The sequence below is a fragment of the Enhydra lutris genome, unplaced genomic scaffold, assembly GCF_002288905.1.
Source record: "Enhydra lutris kenyoni isolate GAN:26980312 unplaced genomic scaffold, ASM228890v2 scaffoldscaffold56, whole genome shotgun sequence".
Taxonomy (NCBI): domain Eukaryota; kingdom Metazoa; phylum Chordata; class Mammalia; order Carnivora; family Mustelidae; genus Enhydra; species Enhydra lutris.
The window spans coordinates 6,712,558-6,732,438 of NW_019154140.1; the positions used below are offsets into that span (position 1 = coordinate 6,712,558).

Below are 19,881 nucleotides of genomic sequence, written 5' to 3' on the forward strand. Positions count from 1 at the left end.
GGAATGGTGACTGGATTGGGAATGCAGAGCCCTGCTTGAGGCTGGCCTGGCTTCTCTTGCTTCTCTGTTCTCTCCTGGAAAGACTCCCATGCTACGTAAACTCTTGAGTGTTGACCCTAAAACCTTGGTAGGGCGGGTTGTGAAATTGGATGAAGTGAAGCAGGAGCCTGCTGAAAATCCAAGGGAGGTATATGAAGTTAGGAAATTATGAAAAAGAAGGGCTCTCTGGAGGGGGGGAAGTGGTTAAAAAAAAAAAAAAAAGGAGAGAGAGAGAGACACTTAGGATTTAACTTGGGTCTAAGAGCAGCAGAGCTCTTCCAGCTTCAGATCCTGAGCAGAGAAACCCTCATTTTAGAGAGACTGTCACCTGCTTCACAGGAAGATCATCCTTCCTGGAGGCAGGGGCTAGCATAAGCTGATTTGCGGAGGGCCAGCTGGACCCAGGCCTGTGGGGTCTTGTGACAGGCACGGTGTCCCCAAGGAAACATCCCATTGGGAGGCCACATAACATCACAGGTGCATGGGAGCAGTTGGGACAGGATGAAACTGAGAGAGGCAGGAAGCAAAGCAGAAAACTCAAAGCAGAGCTGAGAGATCCCAGCTGAAGGAGCAGCTCAAATACAGCAGTGCCCGCCCAGAGATCAGTTTCATGATCTTTAGTTTTCCCAGGAAGAGCGGAGCATAGACATGATTTTCCCCAGAGGCTGTGGGCCACACGGGAGAGTGAGATCGGGCTCTGTAAAATCCAGACAGGCCACAGCTCTGTCATTCCCTGAGTTCAGCAAAGCTCGTAACTTCTTAAAGTAGAAGAGAGGCCAGAAAGCAGCCTGAGTTCAGAAGTTGGTCTGAGTAGATACAAATCCTAATTCCCGCTTCAACCCAGGAATGGCCCCAGCTCTGCTCAGTCATACCACATTGGGCATTCTGACATTGGCTTATTCTGCTGGAAGGGATCTCAGTCATCTGCTCTGGCCCTATGTCCTCAGAGGGGCAGTCCATTCTGAATGCCTGTCTATCCTGTTTGCAAAGGTTTTAGAGGTTTACAGGAACAGGGATTCGATGACCTCTCTGGATTGCTGTTCTAGGATTCATAATTTGAATTACATATTCAGAAGTGTAATTCAGGTCTAACATTTATTTCTCATGTTGGAATTTAAAGGATCTTTTTTTTTTTTTTTTCCTATTCAGAGTTCAGTTAAGGTAGAAAGAAACTTTTTAACATTTGCTTTCAAAAAGGTAGTGACCAAGTCATTTATTAGTTTGTTTCTGTCTCATGTGATAGGGACCCATCACCCATAGAACCATAGTTCTCCCCAACACCTCTTCCCTACAGGCTGTAATTAGAAACTCCAGACTACGTGCCTCTGATGTTCTCCAGAGCCCCTCTTCACTGTACCCAGAATACCCCCTGGGTGGTGCCTGTAATCTTATCCTTCGTCTTGCTTCTAATAAGTGAGACAGCTGCGAACACAGGGTTATTTAGGGCAACGTGGAACAGCCAAGGAGAGCCTGGCCAGGACTGGTCTGGGGCCAGAATAGGCCAGTAATGTGAAGTAGGAGAGCCCAAAGAATTACTGGGACTCACCAGTAAAAGTTAGTATACATCCCAGTCTGTGATTTCTAGGGAACTGGGGGTTTGAGTGCAGGTATAGGGGATGAAGGAAGTCTTAAAACTTGGTTTCTAGGAAAATAGCTGTCCAACTTAGAGGCAGGAAGGATGACCTTTGGAGGTTGATAAGATGGGGTGAGAAGGTAAAGCGAGGAGAGAAGAGAAAGAATTTTCTTCTTCCCAATGGATTTGGATGACAGCCATTGTTTACACTTAAAACCTTTTAAGTCATTTGTTTTTCTTTTTTTTTTTTTAAGATTTTATTTATTTATTTGACAGAGATCACAAGTAGGCAGAGAAGCAGGCAGAGAGAGATAGGAGGAAGCAGACTCTCTGCTGAGCAGAGAGCCCGATGCGGGGCTCAATCCCAGGACCCTGGGATCATGACCTGAGCCGAAGGCAGAGGCTTTAACCCACTGAGCCACCCAGGCGCCCCAAGTCATTTGTTTTTCTTAAGTCTTTTTTCCCCTACCCTTACTCAGTTAGGGAGTGGGAAACAGCATTCTAACTTACAAATTTCAGAAGAATGTTTTTTCCTTATTTTTTAAAATTACAGCTTGTGCTCCGGAACTCTAGGTATCCCAAAGAGAATCCCAAAGGCCTTGTCAAAGTCTAGAAAATGAATAAACAATAGTCATTTGTATTCTGATCTTATAGACTTTATTCCACCTTCCTAAAGCACAGATGGTTGTGCATTGACTCTGACTTTGCTCTTTTCATAAACATAGGCTTTTCCTAAAACTTCTGAGAAGCCTGCTCCCATCACAGATTTTTCCATTTTGATCCCCTCAAGTTGAGAATGTGAACCTAGATTTCTAGACTCTGACAGTGCTGCTCACCAGGGACCTCTCGTAGGCAAGCCAAATCTTTCAGTTCTTACCTGAGATCAGTTTTGGGAGCCTTCAGCATTGTTCCAGCTTCTTGAAACTGTCCCCTTTGGCTTCCAAGACATTGCTAAGCTGATTTTCCATCTGTCTTTATTGCGGCTCCTCCTCAGTCTCCCTCCTGGATCCCATTTTCCCCTGCCCTTTCTTTCAGTATTGGTTTTCCTCTGGGTTCCATTCCTTGCCTTTCCCATTTGGATTCTACGTATTCTCTTGAGACAGCCTCTTCCAAGTCCACGTGGATGTCCCACAAGAACTTCAATATGAATGTGTCATCTGCACCCCCACCTGTCTGACTCAAAACCCGCCTCCGCTCGGTTGATCGCACCACCATTGTACCCTGCGCCTGAATCATTCTTGGGGCGTTTCCATCCCCCTCTCCAACACCTTGAAATCTAACCGCATAGCTGTGCTGCTTCCGAGGTGTCTCCCGTCCAGTGTGTCCTTTTTGTCCCCACTGCCACTCTCCCAGTCCAGGCTGTCCATCATTTTTGCGTGGGATGCCCGAGAGCCATCTTATCCCTGCATCCTCTGTGTTGCTGCCACGGTGATCTTTCTGATATGCACAGAGCATCATGCCTCTCTGCTCTCGAAAGTCTGCAAAGATTCCCCATCATTTGCAACTTTTTTTTTCTAGGTCACATACCCCTTTAAGTATCATATGAAAGCTGTGGACCTTCTCCCAAATGAAATTCCTGTGCCCAGAACACTTTTCGTAGTTTCATGGGGTTCACGAAGTCCCCGAAACCACCACCCATGGATCTCTAGTCAAACCCTGGCCTACAGAATAAGAGTCACAGTTCCTCATGTGGCATTTGGGTGCCTGCCCAGCTGTGTGTGGCTTCATCTCATGCAGAGAGAGAGAGAGAGAGAGAGAGAGCACAAGTCAGGGTAGGGGCAGAGGGAAAGGGAGGAGCAGACTCCCCACCAAACAGGGAGCCCAATGTGGGGCTCGATCCCAGGACCTTGGGATCATGACCTGAGCTGAAGGCAGACACTTAACTGGCTGAGCCACCCAGGCATCCACCTAAGGTTGTTTCTTGACTCTTGCCTTCATTTGTGCTATTCTCCTGCCTAGAACACTCACCCAAAGTGTCCATCTGACAAAAAAGATTTATAAGGATATTGTCCTTTGGGTCTTAGGTCAAATGCTGTCATTTCTGTATAACGTGTCCTGACTTCCTCCTGGCAGTTGAGATGCTCCTTTTCCTTGTTCCTACTGTGCTTTGTACATATCCCCTTTGTAGGGATCCATGTTGTAACCATATTATATTCTTTGCAAGTCTTGAGGACCATTACCTTAATTTTGTATCCCTAGACTATATCATTCACTACTATTTCCCTAGTGCCTATATAGTGCCTGGAGCATGTATTCAATAAATATTTGCTCAATGAGTGAATGGCCTTTCGATCTGATTTGGCACTTATAGCCATCTAATACCAAATCTTGTCAGCCTGCAAACTGCCCCGCCCCTCAAAAAACCCCAGACATTTTGGTCTTTTTTATTCTGTTCCATTCCAAGTAGTTTGGGATTTTGTAGTAGTTCTTGATGGATTTTAGTTTGCTGCTGTGGATTCTTCTAACTACTGGTTTCCCTAGTGCTCACTGGAATCTGGTGTTTCTCTAGCCAGGATTAAGGACCCTAGGAATAGACTTTAGATTGAAACAAAAAAACGAACTGGGGTATCTGAGGGAAGGTGGTTCAAATGGTTCACAAGAAATTGATCTATCTTGGCTTTGAGATTCCTTGAGCATCACGGTGAGCCCCTCCTCCCATTACAAGGTAGGAGGGGCTTACTGGGATCAAGACACGGGAGTGTCTTCCATCTCTCACCAGGGAAGCCCTGCTTACTTCGTACAGTTATCAGTAGCACTGGTTCTTTTTTTTTTTTTTTAAAGATTTTATTTATTTATTCAACAGAGAGAGATCACAAGTAGGCAGAGAAGCAGGTGGAGAGAGAGAGGAGGAAGCAGGCTCCCCACCAGGGAGAGAGCCCGATGCGGGGCTCGATCCCAGGACCCTGGGATCATGACCTGAGCCGAAGGCAGAGGCTTTAACCCCCCGAGCCACCCAGGCACCCCAGTAGCACTGGTTCTAATATGGCGGCCTTTATAGCTTCCACCGTGTGTCGTGTGTTGTGGGGGGTGGTTCCTCCACGGTATTCATGGCAGAGACTGTTCTTGCTACTGAGTAGCTACTGGAAAAGAATGATGCTTAAGTGGGAGAAAGGGGAAAGGCTCTCCTCTCTGTTTTAGTCCTAATTAGTGTTAGTCCTAATTGTTTCTCCCAGTGGAGATAGTGACTCTGTGACTGTGACTTCTTTGGACCTTAGTTTCCAAATCTGTAAAATGGAGGCAGCTTCAGAGTTGTGGATAGGAGTCAATGAGATGAGGTTTGATAAGCATTTAGCAATGTCTAACAACACTACAGTAAGCATTCAAGATGATGATTCCCTCTATTGCCCTGGCGAGGAAAGGTCTTAGGAAAATGGGATTTGGGGGAAAGGGAGAGATATTTGGAGCTACATAAACACTAAACATGGTAATTCAGTGTTAGTGGGGAGGCTAGAAGACTTGGAGGAGAGAAGTATTCTAGATTCAGAGGAAAGCCTAAGAAAAGGACTGGGTCATATCTTGTAGTCCAAGCTGCTTTTCTGAGGACTAACTTCTCCCTATTGTCTTTCCTCCCTCCTTGCAGGTATGAATGCTGCTGTCAGGGCTGTGGTTCGAGTTGGTATCTTCACTGGTGCCCGTGTCTTCTTTGTCCATGAGGTTGGTTCTCTACTTTGTTCTTCATCATTCTTTCTCTGTTTTCTGCTCCTCCCTCCCTACTTTCTCTTTCCTCTCCTCCCAGTTACATGCTATGTCTCACCTGTCTTGGCTCCCCATCTGCATGAGTATCCCCTGCCACTCCAGTCTCCGATAGTGATGGTGGGATCTAGGGGTCTGTAGACTGGGTCCTCATGGTGCCTGTCCAATTTAGGAAATAAGTACCTCATTTCAGAGTATTTCACAGAAAATTTAGTATATCCAGAGATAGAGCCTTTGGAAGGAAGAGTCTCATCAGGTTTCTGTAGTTTCCTGAACCTTCTTAGGGTCTAACTCCTCTACCATTCTCTCCCTTCCCTCTCGTTCTTTGTCCGCTCTTCACTCTATGAGATTTATTTGCTTTCTTCCCAATTTCCTCTTTTCAAATCCCACTTCTCTCCCTCCTTCCCTCCAACACCCTTCTCTTTTCCCTCTGCTATTATCAAAGCCATCTGTTATCTAGTTCCCTGGGAAGCAGATTGGAGGACATGGGATGAGCCAGAAGAAAGGGGAATTAGGATGAAATATCAGAAAGGACATCCTGCCCTTTTTAGATTGTAAGAAACTAGAAGAGGGTATTGAAAGTTGATGTCTTCTTCCTTGGACTGTGTTAAATATGACAGTGTCATGGGCATCCAAGAACAGTAATGGGAGGAGGTGATTTGATTCTGAGAACTTCTTCCCAGGATCCTGTCTTAATCGTGGGGGTTTAGGAGAACTGGCCTAGCAGAGGCTGAATGGGTGTAATGTGCCCCATAGGGTTACCAAGGCCTGGTGGATGGCGGAGATCACATCAGGGAGGCCACCTGGGAGAGTGTTTCGATGATGCTGCAGCTGGTATGTTCCCGAAGACTTCTGTCCCATGTTTGTCCTGTCCTTGCTGCACCCCACTCTGGTTTGGCCTCATGGTTGCTCAAGTCCCCCCCATGTGGCTCGATGTGAAGGGGTCTATGACAAGAGAGGTGCTACGACTGTCCTTTACTCTTTGAGTCTGAAAATATGTCCCTGTTTTCCTAGGGTGGCATGGGGACGGGAATGCGGTCACAGGACAGTTTGCTCTTTAGAGAAAGGTCATAGGCAAGACTTGAGGAGCCACTATGTAAGCAGGACCTGCTTTGGGATCACGGGGAAGGCCTGGCTATGAAAATAACTTTACTGGAGGACTGGAGCCAGAGCCAGAAGTAGAGCTGAAATCTGCCAGTCCTCATGTGATGGAGATAATGTCACCTGAAACCAAAATGTTTAAGGGAGGAAGGAACCAATATAACATTTCAGAGTTTCCAGAAAACACCCTAAGATTATGCTGACTATATCCAGAACCCTTTGTGCCACTTTCTCTAAGTCATATACCTATTTTCTGATTTACTGAAAAATCTGCAAATTACATTTGTATCCCCATTCTTTACTTCAACCCTCTAAGAATCCATAGGAAGAATTTTAATGTGCATTACTTCGTGAAGGTTCTCTATAAGCAATAATGCCTGCAGTAAAGTGGTCTGAGAATGAGCCAGAATTCTCCATCAATACTCCCAAAGGCATGGAGCCAATTACTTAGCTCTCTCGGGGTATCTATAAGCCCCTGGGAATACTCAGAGCTATTTCTCCTGTGAATACCTAGGTATTGTGTCTCCTCTCACTAGCACCATAGTCTGAGGAGCAGAGAGGAAATTGGCAGTGCCTGGTTGCAATTAGAAATCAGTGAGTTCAAGAGGGAAAAGGTACTACCAAGCACATTGGTATGAACTCCTAAGAATAGTTTGGATGCAGTGTGATGAAGTCAGGTCACTAGGGAGAATTTCCAGGACTGAAGCCAGTGTTATTTCTTGTGAAAGATGGAGATTATTCCAAAAGCCAACTGCATGTATGTATTCCTTTGTCTCCTTGAGGATAATCGCTTTGATGTCAAAGTCTTCAATGAAATGGGTTGATCTTAGTCTTCAAAGAGGTATAGCAGAATATAAGGAGTAACCCTATGATAGCTCAGCCAGTATCATTTCTCTCTCTTCTAGAAAGGACAGATGGCCCTTCAGGATGTCAGGGGTCTTTCTAGAAAGGCACATGGTTAGGACAGCCCATCACAGTGTTGGAATGGAGGAAATCTTAGCATGTTGAGCCCAAATTTGGCCGTGTCCTGTGGGGAGCTGACTTCTACCTCTTCCCCACAGGGAGGCACAGTCATTGGAAGTGCCCGGTGCAAGGACTTCAGGGAACGAGAGGGGCGACTGCGAGCTGCCCACAACCTGGTGAAGCGTGGGATTACCAATCTGTGTGTCATTGGGGGTGATGGCAGCCTCACTGGGGCTGACACCTTCCGTTCTGAGTGGAGTGACTTACTGAGTGACCTCCAGAAAGCGGGTGAGACGTTGTTGTCCTAAGTATGGTTTGTGCGCCTGCACACACCCCCGTCCTCCCACTGGAGGAAGTCATTACCTAGATGCCAACGGACAGTCTCTGGCCTCCTTGTTCTGCCATTGCTTATGGTTCCCATTGGCTGCAGATCCTTCCCTCCCCAGTCACCTGCTCTTTCGGCATGCCAGGCACCTCACCCAGTGGCTTCCGCTTCGCTTGTCTTTGTCAGGTAAGATCACAGCAGAGGAGGCTACAAAGTCCAGCTACCTGAACATCGTGGGCTTGGTGGGCTCGATTGACAATGACTTCTGCGGCACTGATATGACCATCGGTACCGATTCTGCCCTGCATCGTATCATAGAGATCGTGGACGCCATCACCACTACTGCTCAGAGGTAAGGGGCAGTGTAGGAGGGTGGCAACTGGGACTGGCTGAAGGGCTGGGGTCTAGGGAAGATGAATGCTTTGAAGCTGTAGACTCTAACAACCAGTTTTCTGGGGCCAGAATGCTGTTTTTAACGAAGAATTATCCCTGGAGCCCCGAAATGGTGCTGCCATCTAAATGCTGTGGGTTTGCCTCTTGTCGCTGTCTGGTGCACTGTCCACACTGTAGCTCTGAGGGCTTTAATACCCAGGGGGTCCCCAAATGATTAGGGGCCAATATGAGATGAATCCAGGGAGCCCCAAACCTCAGCCACCCTTTCAGCCAAGTCATAGTGACTGTGGTGGCCACCACCACCGCTCAGAGACTGTGAGAAGGAAGGACAGAAGGTCACAGTTTCCCAGGGTAATCCTCAGAGATTCCGGGCCACTCGAGACCTCACTTCTTCCCTTCCCTTCCCGGGCCCCCTCGCTCCCTGGAACAGAGCCACAGGACTGACACAATGTACTGCTGTATTTCAGCTACCCTGTGGCTGACGTGTTTCCCCGGGTCTCCCTGGTCTCTCAGGAAGCTTGTTGGAAGCCTGTTGGAAGCATAAATGCATCTCCCAGGGAGCTTTCATGGCTTGGATGTGGGTGGCAGCTTGATCCTGGCCACAGGGACATGAGGACTGTGTAAGCCCTTTGTCTCTCTCTTGCAGCCACCAGAGGACGTTTGTGTTAGAAGTGATGGGCCGGCACTGTGGGTAAGATCCCCATCTGGAGTCACTGATCTGCAATGGCTTTCTCTTCCCCAGAGAGTCCAAAGAGGTCTCCCAGGGGTAGCAGATTTGGAGGAAGCTCCTCTGCTTCCCTGCTTCCAGCCCCAACCCCCCACCTACCCACATGTGCGGGGTTGTGCCTGTGTGTATGGGCCCAGGCACACTTCAGTGTGAAGGGACACACAGTGCTCTGAGATTAGAGGCTGCTTTGGTAGGTGAGCATGACTAGAAGGTGCTCCTCAGGGACAGAGGCCCACTGAGAAGCTGTCTCAAGAAGACACCTCACCCCAAGAAGGAAACCACAGACCTTCAGACCTTCCACTGACTATGGGGACAGGCAGACCTGCTGGGTATGGGTGAGGCTGTTCGTGGATTGTGGCTCCTAGTGTGATGTTTCTGCCTCTCATCTCAGATACCTGGCCCTTGTCACCTCCCTCTCATGTGGGGCTGACTGGGTTTTTATTCCTGAGTGTCCGCCAGATGATGACTGGGAGGAACATCTTTGTCGCCGGCTCAGTGAGGTACTGGCACTCTATTTTGCCCTTAAAAAAACCCTTGCCTGTTCCACTGATGCTGCCTTCACATCAGTTTCCCTCCACTGAGCTCTCTTCTCTTTGCTCTTGACCAGACAAGGACCCGTGGTTCTCGTCTCAACATCATCATTGTGGCTGAGGGTGCGATTGACAAGAATGGGAAACCAATCACCTCTGAGGACATCAAGAACGTAAGTAGGAAGAACCCAGAAAGGGCTTGGACACCATCCGCTGCACCTTCCCTAGTGATCTGAGTCTCCCCTCAGACCTTCTGTACATCTCTCCCCATGTTTCCTGCTCCCTGGTGTCCAAGGAACTGTGATAAGATAAGAGGCGAAGCCATTTGGGTTTATCTTAGTCTCTACTTGTTTTCAGCCTTTGACTCTTTATCCCTGTCTCTGTCTCTCTTTTGGTCTCTTTAGCTGGTGGTAAAGCGTCTGGGATATGACACTCGGGTCACTGTCTTGGGGCATGTGCAGCGGGGTGGGACCCCATCAGCCTTTGACCGAATCCTGGTAAGTCATGGGGTTATGAGGCCCTCACATGTTAGAACTCATAGCCTACAGAACTGCACTTTACCGTGACAGGGGTGCACCCCACTGACCATGCCGTCCACCCCCAGCCTCTGATGGCACCGGCCCTTGACCCATTCCTGTACATGTACCAGTTCTCTTCTGTTGCAAAAACTGGTGGGAAACTCTATGCTCCCCAAACGATGAGCTCCCAGATCTCCTCTGAGTATTAATGCTTTGAGCATTAATACCATTATTAAGATCTAATTTCCGACTCTCAGATTGAACCCTCTTATCCTACTTTCATTGGAAGAGAGACACCATACTCTATTTTATCAATAAGAAGGGAATATTATTAAGCTTCAGTAACCTCCTTGATTACTACAGTGGACACATTTCTCTGGAATCAGATAGAATTCTAATGGCAAGAGGATGAGGAATCATTAAGCTTAGATGAAATCTGAGTAGGGAGGGAAAGCCCAGTAAGTTCTTGACTGTAGTCCTCAGATACGCGGCTTGGTCCTGTGATCTGGACGGGCCTCAAGTGCCCTGGCTGTCCAGGCTGAGTCCAGATTAGGAGGCCTGAACCAGACTGCCTTTGTTCCCTGGGCTCCTGCAGGGCAGCAGGATGGGTGTGGAAGCCGTGATGGCACTTCTGGAGGGGACCCCAGACACCCCAGCCTGTGTGGTGAGCCTCTCTGGTAACCAGGCTGTGCGCCTGCCCCTCATGGAGTGTGTCCAGGTGGTAAGTACTAACGTCAACCCCACTTCCTAACAGCCCCGAGCCTGTCTTTGAGCTGAGAGGGAAAGAGACCTACTTCCAAGGCCAGTGGAGCAAGGAACAGATGGAAAGACAGCAGGGGAGTCAGATGGGGAAAGAACATGATAGGCTCTGTATGGGAGCGGTCTCCTCTCTGAGTCTCAGGGTCCCCTTCTGTAAGTGTTCCTAAAGAATGTGACAGATGCTGCATCCCACCAAGTAATGAGACCCAACATTGCATAATATCCAACCTCAATTGCTTTCACCACATCTTTGTGGGAAGAGGAATGCAGTAGCTCTCCAAACACTATGAAAAGCAGGGATAATAGTAAGGTCTGGCTGGCTGGCTTATATGTTTCTATAGTATTCACCTTGACCATGTTCCTCTGAACCAAAACAAGGTTTCTGACGCTCACCCTGAAGGCTAGTAGAGGGAGTGGTGGGACGCTTTGTAAAGGGTCTGTTGCAGTACCTGGAAAATGCTCAGTGCTCAGGGAGAGGTGGCTCTTACATGAAGGACTTGCTCCTCTGCTACCACAGAGCAGACATCGCGGCTAGGAGCTCAGGGGTCCGGCCCATCCTTGGGGCTGGTCTGCATGCACAGGGCTGAGGGGCCCCCGTCTCCTGCCCCACTTCTCTCGGAGACTCAGAGAGTCCCAGCCACCTGCTGCAGATACATTCCAACCTTGCTTGGAACTGTGTCTCTGGAAGCCCAAGAGTGAAAGCTCTGGCTCACGGAGGAGAAATCAGTAGCTGGGAAACACATGGTAGGGACTGGCCTTTCTCCCCGACTGCGCTCTCTGGGCGATTGTCTTCCTTTACTCAGCTTTGAGGTTGTGGCATGGGTGTGGCATAGAGGGAAATGCTATTCTGTGAGCACTCCTCCACTCTGCCCGTGTTCTAGTAAGTAGAGCATTGAATTGGCTCCTTCCTCTGGCTGCTCATTCCTCCCCAAATTGAGGACAAACAGATACTTCTTTCTGTGTAAGGTCGGGGGGCATGGAGCAGGTGGGGTGCCTGGTGGTCAGGAACCAGTCATAACCATGGAGACGGGCCGGGTGTTCCCATGGGATATAAATCCAGCCATGGAGAGCCCTGCCCTGTAGTTGTGACTCTAGCTGTGCTCCTTCCTCAGACCAAGGATGTGACCAAGGCCATGAACGACAGGAAATTTGACGAAGCCATGAAGCTGAGAGGCCGGTGAGGGAATGACCAGAAGCTCCCTAGCTACAGAAATCAGATACTGGAATGAAGCAAAAATAAATAAATAAATAAATAAAAGAGATAGCTTCAGACCCAAAATAGGGGCTTTTTATTGCCTCTGCAACAGTTTCTTCTCCAGGAGAATGGGTGGGGAGGTGACTGGGAGGCACAGTACATCCCGGGGGTCTCTCCCTGGGATGTACCTTCTGTAATCTGGTGTCTCTGTGTGTTGATTCCAGTTAGGTTTTCTGTTTCTCTAGGGAAAGTGCAGCATCTCATGCTGCGTGCGGGGCTGGGAGGAGAGCACTCATGGAGGGTTGGATTAATCAGTGGCCCCTTTTAAGCCCCAACCTAGTCCCTGCTGTGTCCCAGTTATATCCTTCAAGGTTCGCCCTGTGGAACTTCACACCACGAGCAAAAGTTCAGACCCCCTTGGCTGCTGGCATGGGGAGTGGCCTGGAGACACTCCGCTCTCTCTCTCTCTCTCTCTACTTTTTACAGGAGCTTCATGAACAACTGGGAGGTATACAAACTTCTGGCTCATGTCAGACCCCCAGTCACGAAGGCACCGGTGAGTTCTCCGCCCTTGACTCTCTCCTTCTCCCAGTCTCCCTCTACGAAGTGCTACTTTCATTCCACACAGCCTACAGCCTGGCCAGCTTCCTTGCCCCCTGTCATCTTTGGTACCGAGCCCCTGACTCTATTAAGAACTCGCTCAGCCACCCCAGATTCCAGCCCCATGTTCTTAGTGTGCCCCAGGCGTCTCGAACCCAAGACCCACACCCAGATTAGGACTGACAAGGTAGCTTGCAAGGAACGGGAAAGAAGTTTATGTATTTTTTTCCCCCTGGGCAAATCTGGGAATAACCACGTCTGAGTGTACTTTAGCCACTTCCATTGCGGTAGTGGTTCTCGGTATTTGGGGTATATCAGAATTACGTGGGCTTCTTATTAAACATGCAGATTGCTGGGTCCTTCCCTCAGAGAGGATTTAGATCTGGGGCAGAGGCCCAGGTTTAATGGCATAAAGATCACGTGGCCTGAGGATCATGCTTTGGAAGCTTTCATTCGTTACATAACGAGTGATGTGTGGGCTTAGGGACAGAGCTTTGCTTATTGATCGGTGATAGAGTTTTGCTTCCCTAGCATGAGGGAACAGGCTATGCCAGCATTCCTAGGGTAAGGGGGTTGTTATCCAGAGGCACGTGTCCTGATTGTGGGACCACCAGGGACTCGGGGTCAAGCTCCCCTTACCGACCTGCCCCCTTCTCTCTGCTGGGGTTTTGGTCCCTGTCTCTGCCCCACTCCCTCTCCGCTTCCTTCTCCCCAGGGTAGCACGCACACAGTGGCCGTGATGAACGTGGGGGCCCCGGCCGCAGGCATGAACGCTGCCGTGCGCTCCACTGTGAGAATTGGCCTCATCCAAGGCAACCGGGTGCTGGTTGTGCACGATGGCTTCGAGGGCCTGGCCAAGGGTCAGGTATGGGACTAAAAGGACAGAGGGCACATGCTCTGGGGCCAAGGAGCCATCACGAGGATGATAAGTGTAGCAGGGGGACCTGTCCATTCTCCTTTTCTTGCCCCCCCAACCCCCAAACTCCCCTTCCGTTCTCTACCTTGCTTTCCTCTAAGGTTTTGAACAGAAGTAAATACTTAATTTTAGGGCAGTACTAACAGGCAGGAGCCACTGAAATGAACCATTTGCAGATCACATACCTTATTTCTCTATCCCAAAGCATAGTGCGGTGTCTGGCATAAGTAGGTGCTTAATATTTGTGGATGAGCAGTAATGGTGGAGGAAGTTCATCGAGGTGGGGAAAGGCCGATGCCTGGCGTTCCTTCTCCCACCAGGGGTTGTTGGGGTGGGCTCAGAACACGGGAAGTGGTGTCAGTTCACAGTGCACACCTGTGTGACCTTTCTTGCAGATCGAGGAAGCTGGCTGGAGCTATGTAGGGGGCTGGACTGGCCAAGGCGGTTCCAAACTTGGGACAAAAAGGTAAGGGGCATCATAGGAGCACTCCTCCTAGTTACCCCTAAAGATGTCCCTCAGTTCATTAGGTCAGCATCTACACTGCTATCGTCTGGGACTTTGGTCCCCAAGCTCACAGTGGCCTCAGTGGGGGCAGGCATGCTCGTGCAGACCTCTTTTAGCAGCTTTGGGCACGTAAAGCCCCAAGGTGGACCCGTGGACAGTGGTGAGAGGTGGCATAGGGAAGGGGGCACAAGTCAAGAAATTATACATAAAGCACTCTTCTAATTCTGGCTTTTCTCTCCCTCGATTTTGCTGTCCCTTCTCCAAATCCCACCACCTCATTGCCCACCCCTGCCCCACCCTATTCAACTAGGACTCTCCCCAAGAAGAGCTTCGAGCAGATCAGTGCCAACATCACGAAATTTAACATTCAGGGCCTTGTCATCATTGGGGGCTTTGAGGTGAGTGCCCTCCCGTTTCCTCCCGTTCACCCCCCACCTCTCCCTCTCCTCTCATCGCTGCCCTCGCCACTCTTCTCAGGCTTACACCGGGGGCCTGGAACTGATGGAGGGCAGGAAGCAGTTTGACGAGCTGTGCATCCCGTTTGTGGTCATCCCCGCTACGGTCTCCAACAATGTCCCCGGCTCCGACTTCAGCGTGGGGGCTGACACAGCCCTGAACACTATCTGCACGGTGAGACCCTGCTGCTACCTCCCAGGCCTCTGGCCGGGACTGCAGCCCCTGGACTGCATGTGCTCCTAGAAAGTGAGCCACTTTTTTGGTACCAACCAAGTGAGTGCTTGAAGAGTGCTTCTGGAAGCACAGGCCTTTTATGCAGGCCTTATTCGCCCACAGGTGTGGGGCTCATTCTCCCCTGGGCGTCTCCAACCTGGAAAGGCACCAGTACTCTGCATGCCATAGTTTCTCCCTCCTGAGGGTCTAGGGCCTAATTTCCCTACCCTGAGCAACAGAAAGGAGGAGTACAGCTTCCTTCTGAGGAGAAGGGTTCCACAGCCTGGTAGGCCCGTGTGCCTGCCGCCCCTGAAGGCAAGTACTTGATGAGGCCTAGCGGCCCGGCCTGCCTGGAGAGGAGAGCATTCCAGAGCGGGGTCACGGCAAGGGCCGGAGAAGTGACAACAGCAGAGGCCAGGCCCCATCTCTCTAACTGACCCGCTGTCTCGCCAGACCTGTGACCGCATCAAGCAGTCAGCAGCAGGCACCAAGCGGCGCGTGTTCATCATCGAGACGATGGGCGGCTACTGCGGCTACCTGGCCACCATGGCCGGCCTGGCAGCTGGGGCTGATGCTGCCTATATTTTTGAGGAGCCCTTCACCATTCGGGACCTGCAGGTAGACGGCCACCCTGAGCCTGTACCGTAGCCCTCCCTTGCCCCCGTCTGTCCTCACTGTGTCTGCAGCAACCTGAACTGTGTGAGCTCAAGACGAGGACAGCTGCCTGGTGCGTGGGACCCCGCCAGGAGGCGGGAGAGGGCAGCACACAGGCATTGTCTGGTGTAAGCTCACATGTGCCCTCGGCTCCTGTTGTTGGGCGTGTCGGTTTTGAAGGATGGCGTGTTGCTAAGCCCTTCCCATGTGTTTTTGCGTCTTATCTTCAAAACAGACATGCAAGGAGACATTATCTCCATGATACAGATGAGAAAGATTTAGACAGGTTAACAGCCTTTTCTAAACTTAAACGAGTGAGTAGAGGATTTAACCAACAGAGAAAGTCAGCCTTTCTACTGCATCCTGCCACCCCTTTGGACTTCCCTTGCTTCCAGACTCTTCCATTCCCTGTCACTTCCAGGGCTGGAGGGGTGGGGAACTTGGACTCCTGTTCACAGAGGAACTGTATGATCCTAATTTTCCAAGATCTCAGTCCACTAGAGGAAAGAAAGGCCACAAAGTGGAGGGGCAGCAGGCTGAGGGAACTCCCTAATCCAAGAACCCAGCCGACCCCTGCCAGGAATGGAGGTGAGAGTCTTCCTCCTTTACCCCCAGCTCAAAGCCCCGATGAAGGAACTGGTTCCTCCCAGGTGAATCACTGCCACACACACAAGCAAACCATTTAAGGACCAATGCTGAGAGCAAGAGTCAGCCCTCTGAGGGACAGGAACCAGAAACCCCTGGAAAGGGACATTGGGAGCAGGGGAAGGGCGAACTGGCAGTTGCCACAGCTGTCTCTGATGTGCCCTCTTCCAGTTCTGCATGTCTCCTTTGCTATCTTTGTTTAAATTTCAGTCTACACTGAACTTCTTATAGGAATTAGACACAGGATCGTAAACAACTGTCTTCCATGTCCCTCTCCCCTTCTGGGAGGTCTGGTGGGGAACAAGAGAGCTGTGCACCTGCCCAGCTGTCTCCGCTCCCAGCCAAGCTTAGGATTTACTCTCTTGTTTTCAGGCAAATGTTGAACATCTGGTGCAAAAGATGAAAACCACTGTGAAGAGGGGCTTGGTGTTAAGGTATCTCAACCACGGCTTGTTTCTGAGTGAAGAGAAGAGTTAGTTAGGCTCCGGCTCTAGCCCACAGATTGAATCTGTTTGGGACACCCTAAGGAATTTGGATACAAATGGAGAAAACCTGTGCCATGGGAGGAGATAGAAAAGGGAAGAAAAAAGCTTACAAAAGCAGAAAAGGGTCTGGAGGGAAGGGAGATAACCAAAGTCACAGGCTTTTTTTTTCTACTTGGCAGGAATGAGAAGTGCAACGAGAACTATACCACTGACTTCATTTTCAACCTGTACTCTGAGGAGGGAAAGGGCATCTTTGACAGCAGGAAGAATGTGCTTGGCCACATGCAGCAGGTAGGGAAGACGCCCTGTCACACCCTTCACCAGATGGCCTTACCCCCAGTAGCCACTGGGCCTCCTGCTGGCCTCCAATCTGCTAGGGGCCATCAGTGCCACCACAGAGCATGAACCTGCAGTCTTGTACAGGCATAGAATCTAAACATCTTTACTCTGGAAATGGCCTTAGAGATTATGAGTCCATCCTCTTCATGAAGGCGGGTTTCTCAGCCTAGGCACCATTGCTGTTCAGGGCTGGGTAAGTCTTTGTTGTGGGGAGCCGTTGTGTGCGTGGTGGGGTGCTTTAGCAATATCCCTGGACTCTTCCCACTACAGGCCAGTAGCACCTCCCTCCTGAGTTGTAACAACTAAAAAGATGTCTTTAGACATTGCCAAACGTCCCCAGGGAGGCAAAATCATCTCTAGTTGAGGACCACCAGTTCAGATGAGGAAAGCGAGGCCCAGAGAGGACAAACAATTTTTTCAGGGCCACTCATCAAGCCTGGGTGAGAGCCAGTGCTCTTCCCACCACACCATGCCGCCCTCTGTAAGGAACCTGGGAAATGAGTCTGGGCACCTTGCTGGTATTGGGCTCCATCCCCAAGAACTGGGGCTTCCAGGGGAAATGAATTCCTTTCTACCATCCACATTCAGTCCCCACCTCTGGTGGGCCTCGCTCACAGATGATACTAGCGGTCTTGGGCCTCCCCATCCTCAGTGTCTCCAGCTGATCCTGCTTACGTATGGACATTTGACCTTTGTCTACCCACATAAGAATTCCCAGTATCTCAAGTCTGAATGAGCTTGCTATTATTAGCCCCTGCAGGAATGGGTAGTGGATATCCAAGTGGATAAAGTATGACAATCTGTTCCCCACTTCCCACCTACTTTCGCTTAGCTCAGAGAAAATGTACATGATGTTTTACATTATTCTGAGGTGCTACCAAGGCCATCCATATTGGTTCACAAGGAACACTTCTATGTCCCTGACGATGGCAATTGACAAAAGCTGAAGAGGGGCAGAGAAGTGACTGAGTGGCCAGTTAGACTAGAAGTAAACAATGGGATCTGGCAGCTGTGGAGCGAGAAGAGGCAGTTGTGAGATCATTTACTCCTTTATCTAATTAGTGAGCTCTTACACTTCATAAATGGCCAAATCGGCCACGCCAGCTCACCCTGGTTCTCAGCACTGTCCCAGGATTTCCTTTCAGAGTTAGACTTTTGGATTCCCCTGGATTCCTGTAAACCTGCGTACTTTTCTTTCCTTTTTCTCTGTATGTTTGGGTGTCTCTGCCACTTCGTTAGAGTCTTTCCCTCTCTAACTTTAAGACTCTTTTTTCAGGGTGGGAGCCCAACTCCGTTTGACAGGAATTTTGCCACGAAGATGGGCGCCAAGGCTATGAACTGGATGTCTGGGAAAATCAAAGAGAGTTACCGTAATGGTAGGTGGGGTAAGAGGGTAAGCCCGCTCCACAGAGGTTGGCTTCCCATTAATGAAGCTTATTGACCATCCTTTATTGCAGGGAGGATCTTTGCCAACACGCCAGACTCGGGCTGTGTTCTGGGGATGCGTAAGAGGGCTCTGGTCTTTCAACCAGTGACTGAGCTGAAGGACCAGACGGATTTTGAGTGAGTACATCTATTTCCTTAGTAGTTTCAGGATCTCCTCTTCCCAACCTGTTTGCGGTCTTCCATCCTTTCATCTTAGGACTAACCCGGGTAGTCATACCTCTTTCAGATCTTAGCCCTTGCCCTAAAGTCCAGCCTCTTCTATTCAACTTCTTCCCATCAGCATTTGATAGAGTCATTTGGGGAGCTAAAAGGTGAAATCATCATCGATCTCATTTCTCTGTAGGCACCGCATCCCCAAGGAACAGTGGTGGCTGAAGCTGAGGCCCATCCTCAAAATCCTAGCCAAGTATGAGATTGACTTGGACACCTCAGAGCACGCCCACCTGGAGCACATCAGTCGGAAGCGATCTGGAGAAACTTCTATCTAACCCTCTTTAGAGTGAGGGTCATGGATTGTCTGATCATGGTCAGCTCACCCTGATAGATCCAAGTCCGTGTATTCCCAAGTGTTTTAGCGCATTTTTCTTTAGGTTTCCTTTTATTCTGCAACTGTAGCCATGACCAGCTCTGGCCAGGTAGCTGGGTTGGTAGACAGTGAGTAGAAACTCCTTTTAGGTAGAATTTATCATGACTTCTACCCCAGCTTCACCTGTCACACAAGACTGGGCTCCTCTCGTGCTACTGCTAGATTTCAGCCAGTCGGTTAGAATTTTCCTAAAAATAAGCTTTATTTATTTCTTTGTGATAACAAAGTCTTAGTTCCTCTACTACTTTTACTGCAGTGACGGACAATAGCTACACTAATAAATGCCAACTGGTCACTGTCCTTTTGGTTCTCCTGTTGTCACTTGTACAAGTTGATGTCATACTGCCAACCCTAAGGAAAAGACTCTGCTCAGACACCTGGGAAAATGCAGCCCATGCGATCACCCCACATACTTCTCTCCACCTCCTGGTTTATTTCCCGCAGCATCTCTTGGCTCTGTACAAAAGATCCTAGAACATCCTATGCTGGTCCTTACCCTTGTTTCACACCAGTCCCTCCTGCATCCTTTGCGGCCATAGGGTGTACCAATCTCTCCTAAGCATGATGTTGTGTTTCACCTTTTGATCCTATACCTATTACCCAGGGGTGCTTTTTTTCCAGCCATCCCACAATCTTTACTCCTCTTCTGACAACTCAGTGTTCCTGCTTCTCAACCCTTCCCCTGTACTCCTTCCTAGATGAAAGGTAGAATCCATCTGTGGGGACACATGCAAATTTTGAAAGCCTGGGAAAGAGACACCTGGACCGGGGCCTGGTTTGGTGGGCTGGCTGAAATACGGCTTTACGAAGTTGTCAGTTCTTATTTGGCTCAATTTATGTTCTGTGTCATAACAACAGCTTCTTCCTCCTCATCAGCCAAGTGACCGTGTCATGCAGTTGGGTCTTCAGGAGCCTCCAAATTGACAGGATGGCGTCCTGTTGTTGCTCTTGGCACAAGCCTACATATTCCTCCCAACCCAGTTTTTCACTTGCTTGATGAAGCAGGAAGAGGTTCCAGGTTTTACCAGGTGTGGAGGACGGATTAGCTCTACTACATGGCTTTTGCTGGCTGTCCAAAGTATTATCTCTATACCCTGAAAACAGTTCTAAACAGTAACTGAGAAGTCTTGTCGGGAGTTCAGAATTAAAGAAGCCAAATGCTCATGGTGCAGTTCTTTAAGGAGAAGAGAAATTAACAATAAATATCGAGCGCTATTACC

General features: G+C 49.4%; 1 protein-coding gene across 4 annotated transcripts in view; it reads left to right on the top strand.

Moving 5' to 3' along the window:
- The window catches only part of LOC111157953 (phosphofructokinase, muscle), a 37,197-nt gene extending 18,236 nt beyond the window's left edge, over positions 1–18,961 (top strand). For 2 of the 4 annotated variants that reach the window (XM_022519706.1, XM_022519708.1), the window contains 21 exons: positions 5,193–5,266; positions 6,062–6,139; positions 7,468–7,657; positions 7,881–8,046; positions 8,734–8,778; positions 9,206–9,314; positions 9,422–9,517; positions 9,749–9,841; positions 10,458–10,583; positions 11,734–11,798; positions 12,303–12,366; positions 13,132–13,281; positions 13,728–13,798; positions 14,148–14,235; positions 14,315–14,467; positions 14,960–15,124; positions 16,178–16,239; positions 16,470–16,581; positions 17,906–18,005; positions 18,087–18,192; positions 18,419–18,961. In XM_022519706.1, the coding sequence (XP_022375414.1) occupies positions 5,193–5,266; positions 6,062–6,139; positions 7,468–7,657; positions 7,881–8,046; positions 8,734–8,778; positions 9,206–9,314; positions 9,422–9,517; positions 9,749–9,841; positions 10,458–10,583; positions 11,734–11,798; positions 12,303–12,366; positions 13,132–13,281; positions 13,728–13,798; positions 14,148–14,235; positions 14,315–14,467; positions 14,960–15,124; positions 16,178–16,239; positions 16,470–16,581; positions 17,906–18,005; positions 18,087–18,192; positions 18,419–18,563 (2,258 nt within the window). In that variant the 3' untranslated portion in view covers positions 18,564–18,961. Of the gene's footprint in view, positions 1–5,192; positions 5,267–6,061; positions 6,140–7,467; positions 7,658–7,880; positions 8,047–8,733; positions 8,779–9,205; positions 9,315–9,421; positions 9,518–9,748; positions 9,842–10,457; positions 10,584–11,733; positions 11,799–12,302; positions 12,373–13,131; positions 13,282–13,727; positions 13,799–14,147; positions 14,236–14,314; positions 14,468–14,959; positions 15,125–16,177; positions 16,240–16,469; positions 16,582–17,905; positions 18,006–18,086; positions 18,193–18,418 lie in introns of all 4 variants that reach the window. The other 2 variants (XM_022519705.1, XM_022519707.1) reach the window with 2 other exon arrangements.
- Positions 18,962–19,881: the final 920 nt, after the last annotated feature.